At 42.2% G+C, this 26,458-nt stretch overlaps 1 protein-coding gene across 8 annotated transcripts in view; it reads right to left on the reverse strand.

The window, feature by feature from the left end:
• TCF3 (transcription factor 3) overlaps window positions 1-26,458 on the reverse strand; it is a 247,019-nt gene that overhangs the window by 198,181 nt on the left and 22,380 nt on the right. For all 8 annotated transcript variants that reach the window (XM_075863682.1, XM_075863689.1, XM_075863678.1 and 5 more), the window contains exon 2: window positions 2,028-2,124. In XM_075863682.1, the coding sequence (XP_075719797.1) occupies window positions 2,028-2,102 (75 nt within the window). In that variant the 5' untranslated portion in view covers window positions 2,103-2,124. The remainder of the gene's footprint in view (window positions 1-2,027; window positions 2,125-26,458) is intronic.

The raw sequence follows: 26,458 nt of genomic DNA on the forward strand, positions 1-26,458 counted from the left end.
TTTTGTTGTTGATGGAAGCAAGAGTGCAGTGTGCAGAACTTTTGTTTCCATGACAAAACCGGAAACCTAGCGAATGGAGACAAACGGAAATCAGCTGAAACAAAAGAATTACCATTGAAATCAATGGTAATTCTAACGGAAACCGTTGCTTTCTGTTTAATGTTTCGATCCTCTCTTCCTCTGACGGAAGAGAGGTAAACGTATACGAACGTTTGTGTGAACTAAGGCCTTATGCCCACGACTGTGTTCGGTCCGCATTTTCTGAACCTAACAGATCAGGAAGCCGGGCTACTAGCATCATAGTTATGTATGACGCTAGGTGTCCCTGCCTCCCCACATGACTACTGTCCCGTACTAAAAACATGTTTCAGGACTAAATTGTTTTATGCTCTTGTGAAACTGGCTAGAGAGAAGTCAACCGTGTAAATTTTACAAAATCTAAAAACACTGATAAGTCAGCTACTCATGCATTCAAACTAATAAAAACAGTACAAAAAGAACACACTATATTCACACTACACTAGGGCTTGGCGAATAATCAAATTTATTTGATTAATACACCCTCAAGGCCTCTGACAATTCTGTTTTTTTAACAGAATCATTGAATCTATTCTTCAGTGGCTCCGCTCCGCCCCGCCGGCTCGTCACTGCATGGTCTGCCAAGCTGCGCCCCATTCTGTCCCTGCTTCCCCGGAACTGCAGTTCTGTACTACACAAAATGACAGTATGGAACAGCAGTTCCATGGGGAAAGCAGAGACTCCTAGTACAAAGCCACACCGCCCTCTAGATACTATCCCCTTTGCAGATAGCGCACTCCCCCCCCCCCCTTGTAGATCACGCACCCCCCCCCCGCCTTCTTGTAGATAGCGCCACTGTAGCTCCCACTAGAAGCTGAATCTCAGTGACGGAGCGTTGGCATCCTGTGGCCAGGGATTCTGCTCCTAGTGGCAGCTACAGTGCTGCGATCTACAGTGACATTGCGGCGCTATCTAAATTGGCACTGTGGTGTTTTCAGGGGATTGAGACAAAAGAAAAAAAAAACCTGACAAATTAAATCCATTTGGAGACACACTGATGCAAAATAGACACGAAAAAGTTGCAATTGATCAGATTTTATTGCCCATTTTTTTTCACTGTCATGTGACTGCAGCCTAAGTGACGGATGCCAGGAGTTCCAATCACAAGTTCCATGGTCGGCTGGGAAATCAGGCTGAGTGTTTTTCACGGCCCAATCACGGTCGTGTGAATCCGGCCTCAATGTCATTTATCCAACAACTCCATGGTTGGGCCGGTACTGCACAGGGTCCTGTTCAGACCTGACAATATAATGTAATCTCGCCCCAGAGTGTGCGCTCGGCGCCATCTGCCTAGCACTGCTGCAATTTACACTGCTCTCGTCTGCGATTTTGGAGACCAGCTGAGGTGGTGACGAGCAGATAGAGAGGTTAGTGCACGCAGTGCGTCATTGATTATAGGTTCTGTTAAACTGTTCCGTGCCGGGGAAAACAGAAGTTATAATCAATTAGATATACATTTTTCCGAATGTATTTTAGATAATGTATTTTTGATTTAAAAAAAAAAAAGGTATTTGCAGAGGTTAAAAGTTGCGAAGTTACGTACAAATTATTCTAGCAATATATGTTAAAAAGTTATTTATATAAAGAAAATAATTTATTAAATTATCTCTTGGTATTACTGTTAAATAAAACGGAAAAAAATAAGACAATCAATCAAGATTCAAATCAAAAATCATCCCTAGTGTAGGAAAATATCAAATTTTATTTTTTAGCAAAAATCGCCTAGCCCTACATTGCACAACATTTGTATTAATGTGGATGGAACCAGAAACACTGAAATAGATACATATTTGAATGGCACAAAGCATTGCATGCTTGCAATTAGGAAACATGTACGCTTCTGTACGCTATTGTTTTATTACTATAATCTGTACTAACGTGAGAGATGAAGAGCAAGAACACACATTAATAGTTAAGAGGGACATCAGTTTTGAACTTAAACTGCTTACCATGCTAAAATCCAGAAGGTCACTTAATTCCTTGTCGGTGCCCACTGCCATTCTCTGCTGTGAATTCATACTCATCCAGTTTTAAAAATAGGGTACCCTAATTTAGAGATGGAAAAATAACATTACTAATCTTATAGAAAGAAAAATTAAGCAAAAAGGCAAGATTTCAGAAAAAGGCTGAAACCAGAGACTAAGGCTCCATGCACACGGACATGCCCATAATCTCGGTCCGCGATGCGGGAAGGGCCGGCCTACTGCTACCCGCATTTTCAGGCCGTGCTCCTATACAAAGTATGGGAGCACAGCCCGTAAAATGAAAAAGAACGGGCATGTCCATAATTTTCAGAACATTTTTACGGCACTGACACACATCCGTGGCGATATGGCAATTACGGTCATGTGCATGGGGCCTAAGTGGTAAAATCACAGTCGCAACGTAACTTCAACCATTCCCTTTGAGTAAAAAGAAGTTGCGAAAGTTTAAACCATTTTAACATCCATAGGGACTAAGGAAAATTTTACTATCCACATGCCACTTTAATTTGCAGTTGATCTCCAGCCTTAGGCGTCAAATAAACTTTTTGTTATTCTGGAAATAATAGTATAAATGAAAATAAAACAAAAAAGGAAAAATACAAAAAAAACAGACACACACATGAAAAGGGACATGTGCCGTTTTGTGACCCTTCTCAAGCAGCATCCTTGTATATAGGTTATGGGCAAATAAGGTAGGAATTCCCTTATAAAAAAATAAATCTATATATATATATATATATATACACACATATATACACACACACACACACATACAGAAAACATACAACCCTGCTCTTGAAAATGGACGTTGGAAGAGGTGCAACTTGGAAAGCCTGACAAAAAGCAAGGGAGGAGGAAAAAAAAAAAAAAGTGACAAAGGAGGAGCAACAGTTTAGGGATGAACACAAGCTTATTCTTGTTTTAACTTTCTGGTCTATTCCCCTATATGGGTAGACCTTTCTAAAATTAATGGACATTAAGCATTGGAGGAAAGTGGTGATTGAAAATAAAGTCCTACATTTCTTTGAACCATTAGAAGATTTTGTTTGGAACATTCTTCTTATGTGAGAAAAAGAGTAAACGTGGATCCTCTAATTGTTATATACTGCTCAGCATTGAGCTAGACATACAGTTCGGCACTATTGGACTCCAGTACCATGGACCACCCAGAGAAAATGAAACTAATGTTGCACAATCAATAAATAAATACAAAACACATGCTTGTCCACTTTAAATGCATTGTAACCTGTTTAATGTGCACATTAACATTTCAAAAGGTTATTTATGAATCCATTCTGTAAGAATTGTCAAGTGCCAAATATGATTATCTTCTGTTGGATCATTGGGCTCATTACAGTATCAAAACCATGGCCAACTATCGAGATCCACTGGTATTTTGGTAGGCCAGTCTGACTGGGGACTTTGGTACAATAAAAAAAAAAAAAGATTCAGTATCTCTAAATAAGGAATGGCACTAAATTATTTTGAACAGCTTTAGGATACAGAGCAGATTGATTTAAAATAGCGGTTTAAAAGACAACTTCGCACACTTTCCCCACTGGGCCAAAGAAGGTACATTTTGGTACAGTCCTAAGAAGCAAAAACAGCAAATCCCAGAGTCGTACTAGACACTGCGCAAGCAGAATAGAAAAAAAAATTTACAGCTTGATTTGATCTTAATCTTTCTAGTATAATAAAACCTTTTATTGCAATAAGTAATTGTGCGATGCCGCTCTATGCGGTTACCATCCTTAAAGGTTACTGGAGAGTGGAATTGAGGGAGTAGTCCAGCTGTACATCTGAAATGAGTGAAACCACAGAATCCAGCAGTCCTTGTGAAGAAACAAACATACGCAGCGTTTATTACCTATTGCCTAAGCCTGTAGACCGTCCGAGCTGTAAAACAAAACGATTTAAAGCCTATGTGCACCTTTGAAGTTTTTTTTGTTTTTGTTTTTATAAAAATGTCTATCAGCGTGATTGGTACAACATTCAAAATACTTTTTTTCCTTTTACTTTGAGATCCAGCTGCTTTGTATTTTGTATACAGAAAAGCTGTATCTAGGGCTGAAACCTGTATCGGTCAGGTTACGGACGGGTTCAGCGTCAGTGGGTCCTATTGATCACATCTAAGTTCATAACTTAGATGTGATCAATTACAGGTGGATCCTGTTTGTCAAAGACCCGCTTTCACTGAACGGTCAGTCCCGCAGACCTGACGAATGTAGGTCTTAGTGCACGGTGCAGTTGCTCTTAATACAGGATACAAAGCAGCTGTATCTCAAAAAGTAATAATTAAAAAAAAAAAAAAAGTGTTTTGAATGTTGCACCAAACACACGGATAGATTGCTGGTTTAAGTCCCCTAGGGTGACTAATAATGTGTAAAAAGAAGTGAAATAAAGCCTTTAGAAGTTAAAAAAATATATATAGAAAAAATTTCAAAGTTAAAAAAAAAACGTGAACGTCGTAAAAAACAAAAATGTAAACCACCAAAATCAGTTTTTTGATCAACTTCACTCCCAATTTTTTTTTTTTATAAAATGTGATCAAAAAATCGTATGTACCGACAAATGGTACCAAAAGAGGCAGACGATGCGACTTTAACCCCTTTGGTTATACTTCAGGCCACAATCTTTGCGTACAAACTCTTGCCCTCAGCAAGATATGTGGAAATGTGGCTCAAGGTGGCCCATCGAGCATATATTACACCTCAAAGTGGCCACAGGATGGGACTGTATGAGACCTCCGACTGTTTTAAGTGTGGTGAGACGGAGGCAAACTTATACCATTGCTTATGGGCGTGCCCTCGCATTCGGGAGTTCTGGGAGAGGGTTGGAGACTTCGCAAAGACTAACATGATGGGTCAGTTCGCTTTGACCTCTCAATGGGCAATACTGGGGTATGTGGAAACAGGCACACAGGATCATACCCGACATGAACTTCGCATCCTACATTTATTGGCAGCAGCAGCAGGCAGGAAGGCGATACTGCAGGTGTGGAACCACACCCAGGCCCTGCACCTTCAGGTTTTCCTCGAAAAACGATCCTTTATGAAGATGGATTGGGTGGAGGCTTCACACCAGAAGGAGAAAAGGGTTAAGACTTTCTTTCAGATCTGGGAGGGCTTCATTTCTCTACTACCCCAACGAGCAAAAGATAAAATACATACCTGCTTCCAACCCACTACATGGTATTAGAGGAGGAGGCTGACTGGGTATACTCTGCTGTAGGACTTCCATTCATGCCTGGGATAGGGTGTAGAAGGGGGGAGTGTAGACAGCTGGGGACAGGGAATGGATGTTAAAGACTTCTGAAAGGAGGACTGGGGGGACGACACGTGGTATACAAGAGAGGCGGCGGCGATGAAGGTTTTATTTTCTGATAGTATTTTGGTTTTTATGTTTAGTTATGTGTCCGAGCAATATGGCCCACGGTTGTGTGGCCGAGAAGGGGGCTAGAGTGCACGATTATTCTCTTGCTGAGACGAGATAAGCACAACGGAGATGTGGTAACGACATGTATAAACTCTCATTCTGTATATAGGCAAAGAGACTGTATTATTTGAATGTACCTATCTGCCTGACTTGCAAGTCAGTATATGCTTTTCAAATGCACTAAGTCACCTGAGATGACTTTATGTTGTTATTTTATTGTTTTATACGGAAAAATAATAAAAACAAATTTAAAAAATATAATAAAAATGGTACCAAAAGCTACAGCTCGTCCCGCAAAAAAAAGCCCACACATCGCTCAATACATGGAAAAATAAAAAAAAGTTACGGCTCTCAGAATGTAGTGAAACAAAACAATTTTTTTTTCTTAACAAAAAGTTGTCGTCTTTTATTAAACTAGTAAAATATATTTTAAAAAAATTATATAAATTTGATATCACTGAAATTGTATTGAGCCACAGAATAAAGTTAAGTTGTTGTTGTTGTTTTTACCAAACGGTGAAAGACAAAAACAAAACCCAAAAAATAATGGAGGAATCAGTTTTTTTTCCATTTCAGCACGCAAATATTGTTTTTCCAGCTTGCCAGTACATTATATGGTATGTAAAATGCTACCAATAGAAGCTACAACTCCTCCCGCAAAATATAAGCCCTCACACCACTCTATTGACGGAAAAATATAAAAAAAGTTATGCCACTTGGAAGACGGGAAGTGAAAAACGAAAATCAAAAAATGGCTGTGTCCTTAAGGGGTTAAAGGAGATAACCAATAAAATAATCTCTGTAGAAAAACTAAATCACAAAACTTGTGATTGCTTTGGACCCTGTACGGAAATACGAACATAAAAACACATGGATACCTGCATTGACCAAACACTGCTTCTGTATCACAAAGCAAAACGGAAAACATAATATCAGAATACGGTTGTGTGCATGTGTAAACGCTGTAAACCTTGCTATGCCTAGATATGTTTCATCAACAGCTGTAGGAAAATATATAACTTGAAATAAAACATTTTTGTTGTTTGGGGCAAAAATTACTACTTGCTGACTTTTTTTTTTGCACTCTTCTTCCTGGACAATTCCTACTGTAGCAAGAACAGCCCAAATGGGAATTTTAGTATTACTAATTTCTAGCACGTGTTTTTCAACCACCATCTGGCGTCAATGTATAGCTATTTATATACAGTAAATTTATGGCTGTGTAATCGCATAGGCACAGTGGCATGAGAGAAAACGTCAATCCCGGCAGTTAAACCATAGTGATGCCGTGATCAATAGCTTATGCAGAATCACAAGTGACGGGGGATCCCTTTGCCCTTCGATCACCCACCACAGCGATACGCGGGGTGGACCGTAGGAGAGCACTGGGCTGTCCGAAGATAATCTCTCTGTTATGACATGTGCACTTACATAGGTATTCCAATGCACTATAAAAAAAATAATTTAAAAGTCTACTTCTGGTACAAAAACATTCCATTATTTAATAAAACATTATAACAAAAACCGCACACTTAAGATAAAAAACACTATTATTTTAATAAAAACAGTATTGATCACATAGAAGTCAAAACATACAAAAATATAAATCTTAGGCATCCCAATTAATCACTACAACCCGTAATATAAAAAAAAAATGTAATGTTTGAACGGTTTGCACATTCCGCTTATCCCCTTGCCGCTTTGGCCACTTTTGACTTTCCTGACAGAGCCTCATTTTTCAAATCTGACATGTTTCACTTTATGTGGTAATAGCGTCCGAATGCTTTCACCTATCCAAGCGATTCTGAGATTGTTTTATCGTGACTCATTGGACTTTATGTTAATGGAAAAATTTGCTCGATGCATTCAATATTTATTTGTGAAAAACACCAAAATTGACTGCATTTTTTTTTCTAAATCTAAATGTATCTGCTTGTAAGACAGGCAATTATAACACACAAAATTATTGCTAACTAACATCCACATATGTCTACTTTAGATTGGCATAGTTTTTCGAACATCTGTTTATTTTTCTAGGACGTTACAAGGCTTAGAACTTTAGCTGCAATTTCTCACATTTTCAAGAAAATTTCAAAAGGCTATTTTTACAGGGGCCAGTTCAGTTATGTAGCGGCTTTTAGGGCCTTATATATTAGAAACCGCCAAAAAGTCACCCCATTTTAAGGCGGGATTCACACGAACGGGTCGCGCCCGAGCCAGAGTGCCGGCCGGTAAAATCGGCAATTCTGCCCGGCCGGTTTGCATAAGTTTTGCATCCGTGCCGGGCAGATCTGGACAGTGACATCAGCGGCAACTCCTGAAGGGGAATCCCCATGTGTTTGGGGATTCCGCTTCAGGAGTTTCCCCTGATGTCACTGCCCAGATATTGACAGAGACATCAACCGCTCTGTCCAGGAGCGGAATCCCCGAAAACACGGGGATTCCGCTCCTTCAAGGAGCTAAAGTGCGTCTAGCACATAGAAGAGCGGAGAGATACCTCCCTGCTCTGCTATAGTGGCGTCGCTACAGTAGTAGCAGCCGCAGCAGCTGCTGCTACTAGCGGCGCCATCGAAGGTGTCGCCGGGCCAGGAAAACAAGCAGGGGACGGGAGCCAGCGCAGCGCTCCCTTCCACCTGCTGTACACCCCGGCCCTGCCACACAGTGTACAGCGATGCCATTCGTCAGAATGGCATCAACTCCTCCTCCTCACATGCGCTCTGCGCTGAGGAGGAGGAGGAGATAGAGCGCAAGCGCCGGAAAACCTGGCCATCACTCGGGACACATAGCGGTGATGGCCGTGTATTAGCCGGGCGGCCGGGTACCCGGCCGAAGATAGAGCATGTCCTATTTTTTGACGGCCGGTTTTCCCGGCCGTCAAAAAATCGGTCATGTGAATAGCCCCATTAGGGGTCTATTATTCCTAATGCAGCCGGGTGCCGGCCGATTCATGAACGGCCGGCACCCGGCCGGGAAACACTGCCGTGTGAATGAGGCCTAAAAGTTTCTCCCCTCAAAGTATTCAAAAAGTTTCTTAACCCTTTAGACGTATCACAGGAGTTAAAGCAAAGTAGAGGTGAAATTTACTATTTTTTTATTTATTTTTTTGCAGAAATTCATTTTTAATCCATTTCTTTGTAACACAGAAGATTTTACCAGACAAATGCAACTCAATATTTATTGCCCAGAGTCTGCAATTTTTAGAAATATCCCACATGTGGCTCTAGTGTGTTAATGGACTGAAGCAAAGGCCTCAGAAGCAAAGGAGCACCTAGTGGATTTTGGGTCTCCTTTTTATTAGAATATATTTTAGGCACCATGTCAGGTTTGAAGGTCTCTTGCGGTGCCAACAGTGGAAATCCCGCAAAAGTGACCACATTTGGGAAACTAGACCTCTCAAGGAAGTTATCAAGGGGTATAGCGAGCATTTTGACCCAACAGGTTTATTGCAGAAATTATTTGAAGTAGGCCGTGAAAATTAAAATCTACATTCTTTCAAACAAAATGTAGGTTTAGCTAATTTTCTCTCATTTCCACAAGGACTGAAGGACAAAAAGCACCGCAAAATTTGTAAAGCAATTTCTCCCGATTAAAACAGTAAAAAAAAGCTGTTTTGACACACGGCAGGGCTTAGAAGGCAAAGAGCACCATTTGGAATTTGGAGCTCAAAATTTAGCAGGAATGGTTTGCGGAGGCCACGTCGCATTTGCAAAGCCCCCGATGGGACAAAACAGTGGAAACCTCCCACAAGTGACCCCATTTTGGAAACTACACCCCTTGAGGAATTCATCTATGGGTGTAGTGAGCATTTTGACCTGACAGGGGTTTTATAGATGTGATTAGAATTGGGTAGTGAAAATAAAAACAATCCTTTTAGTTCAATAAGACGCAGCTTTAGCTCAACATTTTTCATTTTCTCAACAAATAAAAGGAAAAAAATTAACCTCAACAACTTCTCTGGAAGACAGCAATACCCCATATGTGGTCATAAACGGCTGTTTGGGCCAACGGCAAGGATCAGAAGGGAAGGAGCGCCATTTGGAGTACAGATTTTGCTGGATTGATTTCTTGGAACCCTGTTGCTTTTGCAAAGAACCTAAAGAACCAGTACAGTGGAAACTGGCCAAAAGTGACTCCATTCATGAAACTACAACCCTTGAGGAATTAATCTTCGGGTGTAGTGAGCATTTTGACCCCACAGATGTTTCATAGATTTTATTAGGATTGGGCAGTGAAAAAAAAAAAAAAAAAATCCTTTTTCTTCAATAAGAAGTAGCTTTAGCTAAAAAAATAATAATTTCCTCAATAAATAAAAGGGGAAAAAAAAAGAACCACAACGTTTGTAAAGCAATTTCTCCTGAATACGGCAATACCCCATATGAGGTCATAAACTGCTGTTTGAGCAAACAGAAGGGAAGGAGTGCCATTTGGCTTTTAGAGCACAGATTTTGATGGATTGGTTTCTGGTTGTATGTCGCATTTGCAAAGCCCCTGTGGGACCAAAAGAGTGGAAACCCGCCACAACTGACCCCCTTTTGGAAACTACACTCCTCAAGGTATTTACCTAGGGGTGTAGCTAGCATTATAACCCTGCAGGTGTTTTTCAGAAATTAGTGTGCACTCGATGTTGCAGAGTGAAAATTTTATTTTTTCCATAGATATGCCAATATGTGGTGTGGTGCCCAGCTTGTGCCACCATAACAAGACAGCTCTCTAACTATTATGCTGTGTTTCCCAGTTTTAGAAACACCTTACATGTGGCCCTAATGTTTTGCCTGGACATTCGACCAAGCTCAGGAGTCAGAGAGTACCATGCGAAATTGAGGCCTAATTTGGCAACTTACACAGTATTGGTTCACAATTGCAGGGCTCTGATGTAAAATAATAAAAGAAACCCCTGAGAAGTGACCCCATTTTGGAAACTACACCCCTCAAGGCATTTATTAAGGGGTGTAGTAAGCATCTTTTCCCTAGATGTGACATTTCATTGGGAAATATATGTCATGCCCAGCTAATGCCACAGGAGACACACACCCCAAAAATTGTTAAAAGGATTCTCCCAGGTATGGCGATACCATATATGTGGAAGTAAACTGCTGTTTGGGCACACTGTAGGTCTCAGAAAGGAAGGAGCGCCATTTAGCTTTTGGAGCATGGATTTTGCTTGGTAGTAGTTTTTTTGGAGTTTTACTGGTATTTCAGTTTATAATGTGGGGCATATGTGAGCTGGGCAGACTACATCAGGGGCATAGTCAGATGGAATAATAATGGGGTAAACAAAATAATCCATAAATATTTGTTAGGCCCCATGCACATGAACGTGCTTTTGCGGCCGCAAATTCCCCCGAAAATCCATGGTTTCCACGGTCCGTGCATGGCCCAGCAGCCTGGATCACAGAAAGAAGGGACACGTCTTATTGCGGCTGCCTTCTGCGGTCCAGGCTCACAGAAAATAATGGACTCGGCCATGTGCACGGCCCGCAATTTGCGGGAGGATCGCGGGTGACACCGCCCCCGGCCGACCAGAAAATCACAGCCGTGCACATGGCTACGGTCGTGTGCATGAGGCCTTACGCTGTGAAGCAATCCTTTCTGCACAGGCCAGTGTCGCACTGATAAATGTCCTTTCTTATCCCGCTTTTAGTCCACATGACGCACCTTTGCAATTTGGAGAATTTTCCTGGGAAGTGTTGTCCTGGTATAATACGGGCACCCTCGCTTCCAGCTGATACAGTACCGTTTAAAAGTTTAGGGTCACTTAGAAATTTCCTTATTTTTGAAAGAAAAGCACCGTTTTTTTCAATGAAGATAACATTAAATTAATCAGAAATACACTCTATAGATAGTTAATGTGCTAAATGACTATTCTAGCTGCAAACGTCTGGTTTTTAATGCAATATCTACATAGGTGTATAGAGGCCCATTTCCAGCAACCATCACTCCAGTGTTCTAATGGTACATTGTGTTTGCTAACGGTGTTAGAAGGCTAATGGATGATTAGAAAACACTTGAAAACCCTTGTGCAATTATGTTAGCACCGCTGTAAACAGTTTTGCTGTTTAGAGGAGCTATAAAACTGACCTTCCTTTGAGCTAGTTGAGAATCTGGAGCATTACATTTGTGGGTTCGATTAAACTCTCAAAATGGCTAGAAAAAGAGAGCGTTCATGTGAACTCGACAGTCTATTTTTGTTCTTAGAAATAAAGGCTATTCCATGCGAGAAATTGCCAAGAAACTGAAGATTTCCTACAAGAGGACAGCACAAACAGGCTCTAACCAGAGTAGAAAGAGAAGTGGGAGGCCCCGCTGCACAACTGAGCAACAAGACAAGTACATTAGAGTCTCTAGTTTGAGAAATCGACGCCTCACAGGTCCTCAACTGGCAGCTTCATTAAATAGTACCCGCAAAACGCCAGTGTCAATGTCTACAGTGAAGAGGCGACTCCGGGATGCTGGCTTTCAGGGCAGAGTGGCAAAGAAAAAGCCATATCTGAGACCGGCTAATAAAAGGAAAACATTTATATGGGCAAAAGCACACAGACATTGGACAGAGGAAGATAGGAAAAAAGTGTTACGGACAGACGAATCGAAGTTTGAGGTGTTTGGATCACACAGAAGTACATTTGTGAGACACAGAACAACTGAAAAGATGCTGGAAGAGTGCCTGACGCCATCTGTCAAGTATGGTGGAGGTAATGTGATGGTCTGGGGTTGCTTTGGTGCTGGTAAAGTGGGAGATTTGTACAAGGTAAAAGGGATTTTGAATAAGGTATTGAACGCATCTGAGGGGTTAATCATCCGGATTGGATGCTAGCTCCGGTCCTGGCCGTTACATCAGGGTGCCAGCTCCTGAGCCCGCACTATCACCGCAACGTAAATGTACTGCGCTTTGCGGGGAGCCCTGCCCGACAGCATCAGATACATACGGCAGATGTCGGGAAGGGGGGACACACACACACACACACTTTTACGGATGCGGAGATACCAATTATGTTGATTTATTTATTTTTTTACTATGCTCTAAGGGGAATAATGGAAAAAGGGGGTTGTTTGAACTTTTAATGTTTCATTTTTATTATACACAAGAAACAACAACTTTATTCTACAAATTTTAACTTTTTTATACTAGTCCCTCAAGAGGACTTCAACCAGCGATCGTTGAATCGCTTGCACGATATACTGCAATACTAATGTATTGCAGTATATCGTCTTTCTGACAGGCTGCCCTGCCAGAGGCAGGGCTTAGTAGGAGAGAACAAAGATGGCGGACCTGGGGGCCTTCATTATGCCCCCAGGCAGCCATCACCATCCCGCAATTGCAATGCTGTGGGCGCGATGAGCTGCTAGAGGGGGTCGCCCCCCTCTTTCTAACGATTTAAATGGCACGGTCGCTATTTAAAAAGGCACGGTCACAGCCTGATAAATGTAAGTCTGCCCACTCCACCAAAATCAGACATCTTGGTACACACAATCCAGTCTGCACATTTTCCTCACCTGCTGCTGGATCTGTTCCAAGAGATCCTGTATTCACTGAGTGTTTTTGCTGGCAGAAAAATCTGCATCAAAATTCTGTCCTGAATTTGGAGGCAGATTTTGACCTGCCTGCACGCCGTTTGCCACGCGGCCATTGAGGGGAAAAAGAAGCGACATGCCCTATCTTCGGGTGTTTACTCCTCTGACATCAATGGAAGGCAAATAAAGCTTATTTCATAGCGTTTTTGCCCGTGGCGCTCAATGGCCGCGGGCGAAAAATGTGGCAAACGGCGTGCAGGCAGATCAAAATCTGCCTGAAAAAAAATCTGCGTGAACAGGGCCTTTCAGTGAAGCAAACACTACTCCAAACAATGGTAAAACTTTTCTTTTTTTACATAATTTACTATAAATGTATGTAAGGCCCCATGCACACGAACGTGCTTTTGTGGGCGCATTTCCCCCGAAAATCCACGGGAGAATTGCGGCCCCATGCACACGACCGTGGTTTCCAAGGTCCATGCATGGCCCAGGTGCCTGGACCGCAGAAAGAACAGACATGTCTTATTACGGACGTGTTCTGTGGTCCTGGAAGCCCGGTAAAAATGAAGAGCACGGCCGAGCATGCGCTCCATTCTCAAGCACTTGGGAGGGACTTTCGGTTCTCCGTTCTCCTCATCGCTGGGGGTCCCAGCAGGCAGACCCCGAGCGATGACATATGTATCCCCTATCCCATGTCTTTTGTGAGAAAACCCCTGTAAAGGGGTTTGTCCAACTGTTAACCCATTACCAGGCCTGAAAGGGTCTTAATGACCAGGTTATATTTTTATAATTTATTATTTTTTATAAAAAAATTTGCCTCTAATAATGTTTGTCCCCCTGTAGGTAGTGTCACACAGCACCCCCTGTTGGTAGTGCCACACAGCCCCCCCTGTTGGTAGTGCCACACAGCCCCCCCCCTGGTGGTAGTGCCACACAGCACCCCCCCTGGTGGTAGTGCCACACAGCCCCCCCCCCTGTAGGTAATGCCACACAGCCCCCCCCCCCTGTAGGTAATGCCACACAGCCCCCCCCCCGTAGGTAATGCCACACAGCCCCCCCCCCCGTAGGTAATGCCACACAGCCCCCCCCCCCCCCCGTAGGTAATGCCACACAGCCCAGCCCCCCTGTAGGTAATGCCACACAGCCCCCCTGTAGGTAATGCCACACAGCCCCCCTGTAGGTAATGCCACACAGCCCTACTTTCCTGTAGGGGACGGCTCTCTGAGAAATCCCTTACTTCACTGTCCATATATGGACAGTGAAGTGAGGGACTTCTCCTGGAGTGGAATCCCCGGTCAAATCGCTGGTGAATCCGCTTCAGAAGTCCCTGACGTCACTGTGTCCATATATGGACAGTGAAGTGAGGGATTTCTCCTGGAGCGGAATCCCCGGCCACATCGCCAGGGATTCCGCTTCTGAAGTCCCTCACGTCACTGTGTCCATATATGGACAGTGAAGGCAGAGACTTCTCCTGGAGCGGAATCCCCGGCCACATAGCCGGGGATTCCACTTCAGAAGTCCATAACGTCACTGTGACCATATATGGATTCCGCTCCTACAGTGAGCAAAAAAACATCCTCCTCACATGCGCGCCGCACTGTGAGGAGAAGGAGAGAGCGAGCGACGGAAGACATGGCCGTCACACTACACACCGACACCACATAGTTAAATTTTGCTCATGCGCAATGGAACATACACGGCTGCTGAAGACCCAGCCATATCATTTAACAGAGCATGCGTGGTGGATTGTGTCAACCACAAATGCTCTAAGCAGATGGGGAAACACGCGGTACAGTTAAGTCATTTGTGACGTAACCGTACATTGTGAAAGCCGGAAACCGGAAGTTAGGTAGCAGAGCGAATGGACGGGTCGACACAGGAATTGCAAATTTTACATTACCAACCGGTCACGTGACGGAAGAGGGGATACGACGCTACATTCATCAAATCAAACGTAAGTACATTACAAAGTTATATTTTTTCCATTGTTTTAACTAAAAGTAATTTTTTGCTTCCGGAAAGCCCCTTTAAATGCCCCGGACAATACCGACTGCAGCATCTAAGCCATTAGAAAGAGGGGGAGTGGACCCTTATGTCGTCCCTTATGTCGTCCCGAACGCCCCCCCAGCGACACAATCCCAGGATGCCAATGGTTGTCATGCGACCTAATAAAAGCCCCCAGGTCTGCCATCTTTCTGATCCTATTAAGCCCAGCTAGACCCTGGTTCAAGTACCCTAGGAGGACTAAAGAAAAATATAAAAATAAATATAAAATGCCAGAATGGATTTTTTTGGGTCACCTCGTCTCCCACAAAAATAGAATTAAAAGTCTTATGCATGCCAAAATGGTACCAATAAAAACTACTGCTTGCGCCACAAAATACAAGCACTAAACACCACTCAATTGACAGAAAAATATAAGGGTATGTTCACACGCAGTTTTTCCAGACGTAATTTGGCCGTTTTACGCCTCGAATTACGCCTGAAAAAAAGGCCCTACTACGCCTACAAAGATCTGCCCATTGCTTTCAATGGGAATTACGATGTTCTGTTCCCACGAGCCTTTATTTTACACTTTTACGCTGTCAAAATACGGCGCGTAAAATGAGGGCTCTTGAAAAGAAGTGCAGGACGGACACTTCTTGGGACGTTTTGAGGTGTTTTTCATTGACTCCATTGAAAAATAGCTCCAAAAACTGCGATAAAAAACAAGAGTGGTTAAAAAAATGTCTCTCAGAATATGGCGACAAAACAAAATTATTGATTTCCTTGTAAAAGTAGTAAAACATTAAAAAAAAATAAAAATATATATATAGAAATTTGGTATTGCCGTAATTGAACTAACCCACATAATAAAGTTCACGTCGTTTTTATTGCACGGTAAGACACGTAAAAACAAAACTCAAAAAACAATGGATCAATGGCAGTTTTTTTTTCTTGTAAACCCCACCCAGTTTCCCAGTACAATAAATGGTGCCATGTAGAACTGAATGGGTCCGTAATTGCAGACCGGATTACAGTCCGCAATTAAGTAATTTTTTACGGTCGTGTGCATGAGGCCTAAGAGCTGGACCTGCGGGTCTATGACACACTGGATCCTGTGTGTCAGAGACACACAGGACCAGCTTTCAGCTGAGCCATCAGTGCAGCTGACCTGACAGAATTTGCTTTGATGGAACGATGCAGCTTCTATGTATGCAGGATATATAGAAGCTGTATCTTAAAAAGTTAAAATAAAATAAACATACAAGTCAATTTAACCCCTTAATGACCAGCCTATTTTAGACCTTAATGACCAAGCCATTTTTTACGTTTTTCCATCGTCGCATTCCAAGAGCTATAACCTTTTTATTTTTGCGTCGACATAGCTGTATAAGGTCTTGTTTTTTGCGGGACAAGTTGTACTTTTTAATAGCACCATTATGGGGGACATATTTATTGATTAACTTATTAACTTTTTTTGGGGGGGGGGGGGGAATACAAAAAAACTTGAAATTGCGCCACTCTTTTTCGCGTCTTAAATCAATGGCGTTTACCGTGTGATATAAATAACACAATAACTTTATTCAGCAGGTTGTTACGATTGCAACGATACCAAATTTGTATAGTTTTTGTATGTTTTACTACTTTTACACAGTAAAAACGCTTTTTTTTCAAAATTATTTGTTTTTGTGTCTCCATATTTGAAGAGCCGTAACGTTTTTATTTTTTCACCGATGCGGTTATATGAGGGCTTTTTTTTTGCGGGAAGACTTGTAGTTTTTATTGGTACAATTTTTGAGTAGATGCGACTTTTTGATCACTTTTTATCACATTTTTTTAAAATCAGGATTCACAGAAAACAGCAATTTTTCCATAGTTTTTTTATAAAAAATTTTACGGCGTTCACCGTGCGGGTTAAATAATGTAATACATTTATAGTCGGGGTCGTTACGGACGCGGCGATACCAAATGTGTAACTTTTTTACTTTATTTTGGTTTTTTAATAGTAAAGCATTTTGTATGGGGAAAAGGTGGGTTTTTCATTTTTTTCACTTTTTTTTTTTTTTAATTAAAGAGACTGTCACCACATTATAAGTGCCCTATTTCCTATATAAGGAGATGGGCGCTGTAATGTAGGTGACAGTAATGCTTTTTATTTTAAAAAAAACGATCTTTTTTCACAACGTTAGGAGCGATTTAAGTTTATGCTAATGAGTTTTCTTAATGCCCAAGTGGGCGTACTTTTACTTTCGACCAAGTGGGCGTTGTACAGAGGAGTGCATGACGCTGACCAATCAGCATCATGCACTCCTCTCCATTCATTTACACTGCACTAGCGATATAGATATATCGCTATGTGCAGCCTCATACACAAGCCCTAACATTACTATTGTCCTGATAATAAATACACATGAAATCCAGCCTGGACGTCATGTGTACTCAGAATCCTGACACTTCTGAATCTTTTTTTCTGAGATCCCGGCAAGTGAAACCAAATCTCGTTTAGCACTGAGATCTCGCGAGATTTCGTATCCGTTGCTGGAATCTCACAAAAAAAAAAGTCAGAAGTGTCAGGATTCTGAGTACACATGGCTGGATTTCATGTGTATTCATTATCAGGACACTAGTAATGTTAGGGCTTGTGTATGAGGCTGCACATAGCGATATATCTATATCGCTAGTGCAGTCTAAATGAATGGAGAGGAGTGCATGATGCTGATTGGTGGGGTCCAAAATAGGAAAACATGTCAAGTTATTATTTAATTTTTAATAGTTTCCAACAGATTTAAAAAAAAAAAAAAACATTTACCCATGACATACAAAAGGCCATAATGCTTATAGATTATATCAAATACATGTAACATGCATAGATTAAGTAATTCTCGTAGGCCCTGTTCAAACGGCGTGCATTTAATAATAGTCAATATGAGTCTTTGTTACGCGATAAAAAAAAACGCTTCAAGAAAAGTTTCAAAAAGCAGGTAGAAAAGTGTTAAAACCGCCCTTTGCAAAATAAGCACTTTACAAAAATGCTAGCATATTTGACACATTTAGGCCTCATGTACACGAACGTATTTTTTCCCTCCCGTAAATACGGGTCCGGTGTCACCAGTATTCCACCCGTATTTACGGGCACGTTTTCTCTGCAAAATTGCACTGCACTAATCGGCAGCCCTTCTCTCTCTATCAGTGCAGGATAGAGAGAAGGGACAGCCCTTTCCGCAGTAAAAGTAAAATAAATTCATACTTACCCGGCTGTTGTGTTGGTGACGCTTCCCTCTTTCGACATCCAGCCCGACCTCCCTGGATGACGCGGCAGTCCATGAGACCGCTGCAGCCTGTGATTGGCTGCAGCGGTCACATTGGCTGAAACGTCATCCCAGGAGGCCGGACTGGAGGAAGAAGCAGGGAGTTCTGGGTAAGTATGAACGTCTCTTTTTTTACAGGTTGATCTATATTGTGATCGATAGTTTCTGTCCATGGTGCTGAGAGTTACTGCCGATCGTTTAACTCGTTCAGCACGCTGGACAATGACTATTTATTGACGTCGCCTAGCAACGCTCCCGTAATTACGGGTGCACACACGTAGTCACCCGTAATTACGGGAGCCCCATAGACTTCTATGGGCCTGCCCGTACCGTAATTACGGCCTGAAATAGGAAATGTTCTATATTTTTCAACGGCACGGGCACCTTCCCGTAAGCATACGGTGAGGTACCCGTGGCCAATAGAAGTCTACGGGCCCGTAAAAACGTGCCGTAATTATGGGTGTTTTTACGTTCGTGTGCATGGGGCCTAACACGTAGTATTTTTTGAGTGCCATGTGAACATTAGACAATGGAAAGCATGTTATACATATACTGCTACAAATCAAAGCCTTCATTTAGGACCAATTTACTGTTGCATTGCCCATTTCTTGGTAGAACACATAGGTAGAACACATCTGCTCACGTTAAAATTCTAAGTAAATCTACCACCTTTATGATGTGCGCTCTGTGAAGGATAGCACAAGGTAGGGACAGATGAGGATTTCAGCATTGTGAGACTTCTGTCTGGCTGTGGCATAGTAGAACATTGGTAGAAAACGGTCGACCAGCAGTAAAGGGGCAGAGGTGGGTGGGCTTAGTGGCTGCTCATGAATATCGAAGACTCAATCCTCACAGCGCGATGCAACAAATAAAATATACGTTTTACAATAATGATGCCACAGCCAGACAATAAGCGTGGACAGCGCATAGCCCATGTAGAAAGTAATGTGTCGTGGGCTGGCTTGGTGGGTATAGAAGGTGTGCGATAGCCTATCTGAACACATATCACTCGTCGTTGCCATGGATAAAAGGGGCGCTTTATCAGAGTTGCAAAAAGGGATGATTATTGGCTGTCGGGCCAAGGGTGGCAGTATTTCTCAAACAGCGCAGTTTGTGAACTGTTTGCGTGCTCCTGTGGTGAAAGTGTATAGCGAGTAGACAAATGGCACCATTGGGAATAACCGACGTGGAAACTGTGGAGCACCACGTGCCATTGATGTGAAAGGTAAACGTCGGCTACGAAGGTGCGCGAGGGCCGAACAACACGCTACCGTGAAAATCAGCCAGGGGGCTACCAGACGTGTGTCTAAAACATCAGTTCAGCGAACCCTACTGCGTATGGGGCTCCGAAGCAGACGGATGGTCACTGCTCCTATGCCAACAAAGGTGCATTGGAAAAAAAAGTCTTAGCTTAGCATGACCGTATCGGAGTTGAACCACCGCCGACTGGCAAAAGGTTTCCTTCTCCGATGAGTCAGGTTCTCTGCTTCATCGAACGGATGGACATTGGCATGTCAAGCAAGAAACATCAGAAAACAAACACCCAGGCAACCATTGCTGGAAGAAAACAAGCTGGTGGCGGCAGCATTATGGCCTGGGGAATCTTTTCATGGCATTCTCTGGGCCCACTCATCCATGTGGAAGGCACTCTGAACCAATTTGGGTATGAATCCGTTGGCCGCATAGCTTAGTATAGTAACACATGAATGTTGTTAGAGCGGGGCTGCGGTTGTGCAATACAGCCATTGCCCCTCTCCTGGCAAGTGTGCGCACGCGGTCTGCACTAGATGGAGAACATGGCGGGCGCACTGAAAAACACCCCCATGTTCTGTCTTCAGTGACTGCGCCACTGCTCATTAGTGCAGCGCCGGCCCCATCACCTTATGCTGACCGCGCGCACGCACTTAGTCAGGAGCAGGTCAATGACTATTACACAGCCGCAGACACGTTCTAAAGACGGAGATCAGAGAAACCTCTCATCACCGCTATTCCCTTGATTGCTGTGATCAAAGCTGAGCGCAGCATTACAGGGAATACCTGTGATGCGATCGAGGGACATACCATTTATGGGAAGACAGCCCAGGGTCCATTGAAGGACCCCAGGGCTGTCTGACCATATTTTCGATTAGCGCATACCGATCGATAGATAGATAGATAGATAGATAGATGTGTGTGTGCACATTATATACTTTTTTTATTTGTGTGTAAATGTACATATATATACACACACACACACACACACACACCTTTATTCAGAGATAGGAAAGGGGGAATTGTATCATTTCTATTATACTGTTGGTTGTACAGTGTGGTACGCTTTATTATACAGCTGTACAGTGATTGCGGAGGTGAAGTAGCCGCTGACTGAGGCATTCTTCTCACAAGATTACAGGCAGAGAAGGATGTGCTGTGCTGGGAATCATGCATGCGTTGATTTTTACTTTCATTTTTAACATGTCCCGCCCACACAAGCCTGCAGCAAGAGCACTGCTACTGGACTATAGTAGGTTAGAGAGGCTACATAAATCATATATTATTTACCCTCATGACAATTCATTAGGGCTTTCTTTATTGCCTTTATTGCCCGATCGTGGCTAACCCCTTTAAGGCTTTGTTCACATCTGCATTGGGGTCCCGTTCTGACGTTCCGTCTGAGCTTTCCATCAGAACGGGACCCTGAACAGATAGAAACTGACAGAGATGGAAACCAGAGGCTTCCGTTTCCATCACCATTGATTTCAATGTTGACAGATCCGGTGCCAATGGTTTCCGTTTGTCTCTGTTGTGAACCGGACCCGTCGTTTTGCCGGAATCAATAGCGTAGTCGACTACGCTATTGATTCTGTAAAAATTACGGAACACTTGCACAACTGAGACAAACGGAAACCATTGGCACCGGATCTGTCTCTGGTTTCAGTTTGTGTCAGTCAGGGCTCCATTCCGACGGAAAGCTCCAAAAGAAAGTCGAAACGGAGCCCTAATGCAGATGTGAACAAAGCCTAAGTATTTCCTAAAAACTGCCTGTGTACCATCAGTACACAGGCTAATGAGGCTTGCAAAAGTACAACTGGGCGTGTTGAAAAGTAAAAGTACAACTGGGCGTGTATTATGTGCGTACATCGGGGCGTGTTTAATACTTTTACTAGCTGGGCGTTGTGTATAGAAGTATCATCCACTTCTCTTCAGAACGCCCAGCTTCTGGCAGTGCAGACACAGCCGTGTTCTCGAGAGATCACGCTGTGACGTCACTCACAGGTCCTGCATCGTGTCAGACGAGCGAGGACACATCGGCACCAGAGGCTACAGATGATTCTGCAGCAGCATCGGCGTTTGCAGGTAAGTCGATGTAGCTACTTACCTGCAAATGCTGATGCTGCTGCAGAATCAACTGTAGCCTCTGGTGCCGACACGATGCAGGACCTGTGAGTGACGTCACAGATCTGCACTGCCAGAAGCTGGGCGTTCTGAAGAGAAGTGGATGATACTTCTCATCAGAACGCCCAGCTAGTAAAAGTAGTAAACACGCCCCGATGTACGCACATAATACACGCCCAGTTGTACTTTTACTTTTCAACACGCCCAGTTGTACTTTTGCAAGCCTCATTTGCATAAATACGAAAATGGTCATAACTTGGCCAAAAATGCTCGTTTTTTAAAAATAAAAACGTTACTGTAATCTACATTGCAGCGCCTATCTGCTGCAATAGCAGATAGGGGTTGCAAAATCTGGTGACAGAGCCTCTTTAAAGTGTAGCTAAACGTTCGACAAACTTCTGACATGTCATAGTGACATGTCAGAAGTTTGGATCGGTGGGGTCCGAGCACTGAGAACCCCACAAATCGCTAGAACGATCAGCTGAAGCGTTCGTGTGAGCGCTCAGCCGCTTCGTGTCTGTTCGGCTTTTTCCGGAAATAAATGTATCGTGTACGGACTCATTAGAAAGTCTATGAGCCCATACTCAAAAATCCGAACAGAAACTAAGCGGCTGAGCACTCACACGCTTCAGCTGCTTTGTTCTAGCGATTGGTGGGGGTCTCCGTGCTTGGACCCCCACCAATACCAACTTCTGACATGTCACTATGACATGTCAGAAGTTTGTCAAACATTTAGCTACATTTTAAAATAAAAAAGTAAAAAATAAATAAATAAAATAAAAACACATTTTTTACAATAAAAACCATTAAAATAAGTCGAAATACATAAAATATACACATTCGGTATAGTCGCGACCGTAATAACAAATTTATAGCGTCATTTATGATGTTCACGAGGTTATAAAATAAAATCTGTTTTTTCCCCCACTTATTAACCCTTTCACGCCAACATTCTGTAGATTCACGTCCTATCCGCATATACCTCAGGCAGCGAGGACGTGAATCTGCAGACCTCTGCTTCTGCCGGCATAGCGTTGAGGAGATCGCTCTGACACTGGCGGTGTCTGTGTCCCCGACTCCCCAGCAACCTGTTCTCGGATAGCCGAACCGATTGGTTCGACTACAGATTATGATCACCGTTATTAACTGCTTCCTGACCGCCCACAGTAAATTCACGTTGGCGCTTGCTGGGCTCTGTGCAGCGCCAACATGAATTCACAGTGGGTGTTAAAAGCACGATCCGGGTGTCTCAGAATAGCTGTCAACCCCTGCCTCTGGTCCCAGAGACATGATCGAGACCTGATTGGTTCAGGTCCCGATCATGTGATCACAGGGAAAGTTTGTTGTAGCGACAAACTGAAAAGTTTGTTGTTACAGCAAACTTTCCCGGGGACCGATTACGGGTGCTGCCATCAGTTGCATGGCAAAACAGGAGGCCATACAACGGCCTCCGGGTCTGCCATTCACAGAAGTCTATGAGGACCAGCTGGTCCTCATAAGCTTCCTGTCATCGTGATGGTCAGCGTCACACTGACCGTTTATAATACGTTACACTACCTAGGTAGTGTAATGTGTTATAGCAGCCATCAGAGCTGCAGGTCAAGTAAAAAAAAAAAAAGTAATAAAAATGTTTTATAAAAGTGTAAAAACAAGTTCTAAGTAAATGCTTTTTTCCTAGAAGTCTTTTATCATAGAAAAAAAATGAACATTAAAAAAGTACACATATTTGTATCACCGCGTTCATAATGACCAAACTATAAAACTATATTATTTTTCCCGCATGATGAACACCGCAAAAAATAATGAAAGAACAATGCCAGCATCACTATTTTTTGGTCATCACCCCTCCCAAAATATAGAATAAAAAGTCGTATACACCCCAAAATAATACCAATAAAAACTACAATCCGTCCCACAAAAAAACAAGCCCTTATAGCTCTCAGAATATGGGGACACAAAAAAATAAATAATTTTATAGAAAAGTTATCTTATTGCGCAAACGCCACAAAACATAAAAAAAAAAAAATATTATATATATATATATATATATATATATATATATATATATATATATATATACACATACATGGTATCGCCGTAATCGTACCGACCCGCAGAAGTCAAATGAAATTAATAGGACACGGTGAACACTGCAAAAAAAAATAAAAAAATGACAAAAAACTGTCAAAATGTATGTTTTTTTTGTCGCTTTGCTTGCCAAAAAAAAAAAAAAATAATAAAAAGTGATTCAAAAAAATACATTTCACATGTACCATAAAATTGTACCAATGAAAACCACAGATTGTAACGTAACAAATAAGCCCTCGCACGGATCCGGTGGAGAAAAAATAAAAAAGTTCTGGCGACAGAAATTGTGCAGAGCGTTCCAAAAGCGGATAAGATTATCAGTGCGACACCGGCTACATATCTATGAATTAATTATTATACCCTCTTAATATGCCCTGATGTACTCTGTCCAGCTTACACATGCCCCCACATTATAAACTGAAATACAAGCAAAACCCCAAACAGAACTATAAGGGTATGTTCACATGCAAACTCAAAAACTTCTGAAAATACGGAGCTGTTTTAGGCTATGTTCACAGAGTTTTTCTACGCGGAAACCGCGCCGCAAAACTCGTCAAAAACCTGCCGAAAATGCCTCCCATTGATTTCAATGGGAGTCAGAGGCGTCTTTTTCCCGCGAGCGGTAAAACCGTCTCGCGGGAGAAAGAAGGGACATATCCTATCTTCGGGCGTTTACGCCTCTGACCTCCCATTGACATCAATGGGAAGCAGAGAAAGCGTATTTCGCAGCGTTTTATGCCCGCAGCGTCCAATTGCCTCAGGCGAAAAACGCAGCGAAAATAGACGTGCAAGGAGAGGAAAATCTGCCTCAAACTTTGAAACTGAATTTTGAGGCAGAATTTCAACCCACAAAAAACTCCATGTGAGCTCCTTATTTTCAGGCATTTTTTAAGCTGAAAATGAAGCTTCTTTTAATTTGGAGCTTCTTTCGAGGTGTTTTCCAAAAAACGACTCAAGAAGTGACATGCTACTTCTTTTTACGGAGCGTCTCTTTACGCTCGGTTTTTAAAAAAAACTATAGCTAGAACTATATGCTGGTTTTCCCATCAATTTCAATGGGTAGATGTTTGTAGGCGTTCAGCTTCCGTTTTTTCAGGTGTTTTTCGAGGGTAAACGCTCCGAAATACGCCTGAAAACACTGCGTGTGAACATACCCTTACCAAGCAGAATCTGCGCTTCAAAATCCAAATGGCGCGCTCTCTCTCTTCTGAGCTCTGCCGTAGGTCCAAGCAGCAGTGTATTACCACATATAGGGTATTGCCGTAATCGGGAGAAATAACTTCACAAGTTTTGGGGTGCTTTTTATTTTTTATTCCTTGTAAAAATTAGAAAAAAAAAGATTTTCATTTTCACAGACAAACTAATAAATATAGCAAAAGAACTGTGGGGTCAAGATGCTAACTTTACCCCTAGATTAATTCCTTGTGTGGTATAGTTCCCAAAATGGGGTCTTTTTTGGAAACTTCCCACTGTTTTGGCCCCACAAGACCTCTTCAAACCAGACATGGTGCCTAAAATATATTTTTAAAAAAAGGAGGCCCCAAAATCCTCTAGGTGCTCCGGTGCTTCAGTCCATTACTATACTAGGGCCACATGTGGGATATTTCTAAAAACTGCAGGACCTGGGAAATAAATATGGAGTTTCGTTTCTCAGGTAAAACCTTCTGTGTTACAGATTTTTTTTTTATTACAAATGAAACTCGCCAAAAAAATGAAATTTGTAAATTTCACCTCTACTTTGCTTTAATTCCTTGGAAACGCCTAAAGGGTTAAGAAACTTTCTGAATGCTGTTTTGAATACTTTGGAGGGTGTGCAGTTTTTAAAATGGGGTGATTTATTGGGTCTATCTAGTACATCAGGCCCTCAAAGCCACTTCAGAAGTGAACTGGTCCTTCAGAAATAGCCTTTTGAAATTTTCTTGAAAACGTGAGAAATTGCTGCTAAAGTTCTAAGCCTTGTAATGTCTTACAAAAATAAAATAATGTTCAAAAAACAATACAAATATAAAGTAGAAATATGGGTGATCTTAATTAGCAACAATTTTGTGTGGTATTACTATCTGTTTTACAAGTAGATACATTTAAAATTAGAAAAATTATAATTTTTGCAATTTTGTTAAAATTTTGGTGTTTTTCACAAATAAGCTATGAAATTTATTGACCAAAATTTTCCACTAACATAAAGTACAATATGTCACGAGAAAACAATCTCAGAAATCGCTTGGATAAGCAAAAGCATTCCGGCGTTATTACCACATAAACTGACACGACAGATTTGAAAAAATGGGGCTGGTCCTCAAGGGCCAAAATGACCCTGAAAGGGTTATTGTGAGGCACGAGGCATTATGAATTGTGAGCCTCCATGTGCCTCACATTAATAGCAGTTAACCCAATGTTGACCATTATGACAGAGGAACATGATGGGGAGAATCAGGGTATGTTGACACGGCTTATTTTCGGCCGTTTTCCGGGCCGTAAACGGTCGAAAAATCGGAAGCAAAATGCCTCCAAACATCTGCCCATTGATTTCAATGGGAAAACGGCGTTCTGCTCCAACGGGCCATTTTTTTTTACGCGGCTGCTTTGAAAAACGGTCGGGTAAAAAACGCCCGCAAAGAAGTGCATGTCACTTCTTGCGCTGTTTTTGGAGCAGTTTTTAAATTGACTATAGAAAAACAGCTCCAAAAAAGGCCGAAC

The sequence above is a fragment of the Rhinoderma darwinii genome, chromosome 1 (assembly GCF_050947455.1).
Source record: "Rhinoderma darwinii isolate aRhiDar2 chromosome 1, aRhiDar2.hap1, whole genome shotgun sequence".
In the NCBI taxonomy this organism is placed as follows: domain Eukaryota; kingdom Metazoa; phylum Chordata; class Amphibia; order Anura; family Rhinodermatidae; genus Rhinoderma; species Rhinoderma darwinii.